This window comes from Trachurus trachurus (genome assembly GCF_905171665.1).
Source record: "Trachurus trachurus genome assembly, chromosome: 19".
Classification (NCBI taxonomy): domain Eukaryota; kingdom Metazoa; phylum Chordata; class Actinopteri; order Carangiformes; family Carangidae; genus Trachurus; species Trachurus trachurus.
Window position 1 is genome coordinate 4,516,331 of NC_139913.1, and position 3,611 is coordinate 4,519,941.

At 44.6% G+C, this 3,611-nt stretch overlaps 1 protein-coding gene across 1 annotated transcript; it reads right to left on the minus strand.

The window, feature by feature from the left end:
• Positions 1–1,317: 1,317 nt before the first annotated feature.
• ccr10 (chemokine (C-C motif) receptor 10) lies at positions 1,318–2,520 on the minus strand (the record flags this gene model as incomplete). The annotated part of the gene is made up of 1 exon (XM_083994827.1): positions 1,318–2,520. The coding sequence occupies one exon, from the start codon at positions 2,518–2,520 to the stop codon at positions 1,318–1,320; it is 1,203 nt and encodes a 400-aa protein (XP_083850953.1).
• Between the last annotated feature and the right edge of the window lie 1,091 nt (positions 2,521–3,611).

A 3,611-nucleotide genomic window follows, 5' to 3' on the forward strand; every position in this document is an offset into this window, starting at 1 on the left:
ATGATGCTTGTGTTGTGAAGTCATGCAGTCAGCCAATCATGTGGTGTTAAATCCTGCAGCCAAAAATTAAAATATCCAATGGGAAACAGCTTAGATGTGAATGAGCAAACAAGTTCAACAACACATCGATGGTGCACTGAGTTAAAAGTTGGACAACTACAAAGAGCACAGTCATATATTAAAGTCAGACTAGTAAACTTTGGCTCTGCATTACGCTGACATCTGGTGGTCAAAACTGAGCGTTACAGCGCCGGAGTGCTGCGCTCTCTCCTGCCACGGCTCGTCATTTTGAAACCCAAGTGTTGGGCGTCTGTTCTCTTTGAAAAACTAGAGATGAAATTGAAAGATAAAGTGGATTTAGTGGAAGAGTTCAATTAACAAAATATTCCATTTGTTGCTTTCATATGTAATGATCATAAAAGGATGTAAACAGGAGAAAACAACTTGGTGCTCGAATAAAATGTAAAGTTGCAATGGTTGATCAATCAGTCCATTGACAGAAAATAATGAGAAACTTTTATGGTGAGTGAATTCTTTTCAATCATAGTCTTTTTTTCCCCCTTCATCTATGATTTTTTTAATTTTTCTTAAACTAAAAGTGTCTGTTTCCCGGAGTGTACCTGATTTAATCTTTTTTGACATTTGGTATAAATGATATGAAGTTGTGATATGATTATTATCTCTGTGATCACTGTGACTGGAAGTGGGCTTGCATCGCAGCCACTCCCCATTTAAAGCTGACTTCTGAGTGTGTACTGTTTTTGCCTGATGAAGGTCTAAATGACCGAAACGTTGCCACGATTAAAATACCCATGCAAGTTGAACAGTGTGTGGGATTTTCTCTTCACATATAAGTTTCGATCCTCTGGTCCCTCTCCTACGCACCTGTCAAAATAGATTTTTTTCTCTTGAAACAAAAATACCAAAAATAATTGTTTCCAGCTTAACAAATGTGATGTTTTCGATGAGTTTCATAGCGTCACATATGACGGCAAACTGTACGCCGTTGGGTTTTGGATGTTGGTCGGACCACGAGACAAACAAGAACGTTATTTTGAGCTCTAACATTTGAAGTTGGAGTAATTAACATAAAGGACATTTACTGTTAATAATAGCTAGTGCCGTCTATGAGATGGGTGGAAAGACGAGTCTTTTACTGACACACGACAAACTTTATTTACAGAAGCATCAAAACAAACAATCTATAATGATGTATATTGTACAGAGACCAAACCTGATTTGGGTATATAAACAATGCAAAATATATAACAAGGTTGTTCATGTCATTATTAGATATCATTATTTGGTCAATGGAAGCTAAAACCTGGTGGGAATCAGCGGCTTCTCGTTACTGGAGTGACTGCGTTCAGGGGATGTTTGAGGGCAAACTGAGAGCACAGTGACAGCAGGTGAGGAGGGCGTGACAGAGTTGGAGATGACCGACAGCGGCTCCATGTTCTGACCGCACGGGCAGCCCGAATCCTGGATGAGCCTCCACACGTCCTTACGGAAGCGCACGCCGACCAGGGCGTACAGGATGGGGTTGAGGCAACAGCGGGCGAACGCCAAAGCGCAAGTGATGTACTCCGTCAGAGGATCGCAGAACTCCCCCGCCATCTTCAGCGACAGCACCACGGTGTACGGCAGCTGGAAGACCAGGAACACCAGCACCAGGGCCACCATCAGCTTCAAGGTGCGCTGCCGATGCCCCTGCTTCCCACGCCTCGGACCGTTGCCCCCACACAGCACTCGGCCAATCAAAGAGTAGCACGTCACCATGATGATGAAGGACAGGCAGAAGATGACAATGATGGCTCCATTGGGGACCATTTTGACCTTTCCACTCATTATCATGTCACAGTAATAATGAAGCTTTCCATCTTTGTCAGGCACTTCCGAGACTCCAGAGTAGAGGATTTCAGGTAGGCTAAGGAGCGCCGCAGCCATCCAAACACCCAGACCGGCGATCTTCCCAACTCTTAAAATCAGACTGCGCAGCCTGAACATCTCCTGGGCTCGCGCCACCACCAAGTAGCGGTCGACGCTGATGCAGGCCAGCAGCATCAGCCCGCTGTAGGTGTTGACGGCGTAGCAGGCGCGCATGAGCTTGCAGAGGCCGACGGTGAAGATCCAGCCGCGGTGAGTGTCGATGGCCTGCAGCGGCAGCGTGAGGAGCAGGAGCAGGTCGGCCAGAGCCAGGTGAAACAGGAAGACGTCGGTCATGGAGCGAAGCCGGAGGCGGCGGTAGAGCGCGAAGGTGGCGATCACCAGGCAGTTGCCCAACACGCCCAGCAGGAAGATGATGCAGAAAGCAAAGGTCTGGAACATTTGAATGGTGAGCTCCACGTGCTCATCGGGCGCGCACCAATCGGTTGACTCGTCGTAGTCGGAGTTCTTGTCGTTGCTGCTATTCCAAAGGTATGAGTAATTATCAGAGTCGAGAATGTTGTCAGCATTGAGGCCTCCCTTGCTCATATTCCCATACGGGTCATCGATATCAGAGTTGAAACTGGCTTCCATTGCTGATGGGGGAAGAATGAGGACATATAAATCATTTATCTTGAAGTAAAAAAGAAAGAAAAAGTTTACTCACCTATAAAACTTCAAGTCAATATCATCAACTTTTCTGAGGTATGTCGATTAAAGACAAACAGTAGGTATAGCGAGAGAAATAAAAATGAGTGCACATTCACTTTAAACAGAGACAGAGAAAGAACTTTTCTCCCAGGGGCTTTTCTTCAGATCTCTTTTGAGAGTAGTGAGTTGTCACTGTGGTTGCAAGTGCAACCACTGGGTTCTGCCAAGTCTTACAGTGAGACATGGACAACGCAAGGCAAGACAAGACAAGCCTGCCCTTTTTTTTATTATTATTATTCTGCAAGTGGTAGATTAACTGATAGAAGTTGCAGAAAAAAAACCTTTGTGGACACGCACACCACACCGAGAAAGGGCAGGTGCTGACTAGAACAAGTCAAAGAATAAAGAAAGCAAAAATACTCGCAGCACTTAGTCAATGAAGGACCATGCTACGAGATTAACTGATAGACAAATGAATTTCCCTTTGGGGTAATTCGTAAGTAATTCGTATTTGTATTTTTACAAACAGTTTGTCTCAAAGGCCTTTACAAATCAAGCGTAACAACATCCTCTACCCTTAGGAAAAAAAACTCCCAAGGACGTATTATTGCTCAATTAACAAGCCTTTTAGACACAGAAAGTAGGTTGACTTTCAGCACATAAAGCCGACTTGAGCTGCACTTTACATGAAAATATAAAGAGATACTGAGAACTGCAAATGGGCTGTTTGAGTCACAATGCTGCAGGTTGCGTGACTGGCATCAGGCTGTTGGCACAGGGGGGAAATCGTGGGTAGTTCTTGGTTTAGAGATCAGTCAGTGTCGCGTGCGAAGAGTCTTTATAACTTCCACTTCCACTAGTTTTTTCATCATTTCATCTATGACAATCTGTTGCTGCTGAGGCTGCACACAACAAATAAATTCTGCTCTTTCTTCTTCTTCTTCTTCATTTGACAGCGGATTACAAACACTATGGAGCTAACCTCACAGGTAAGAGGAGCGGCGCAGTGCTGGGTCTTTTCTTGTCTGTTGATT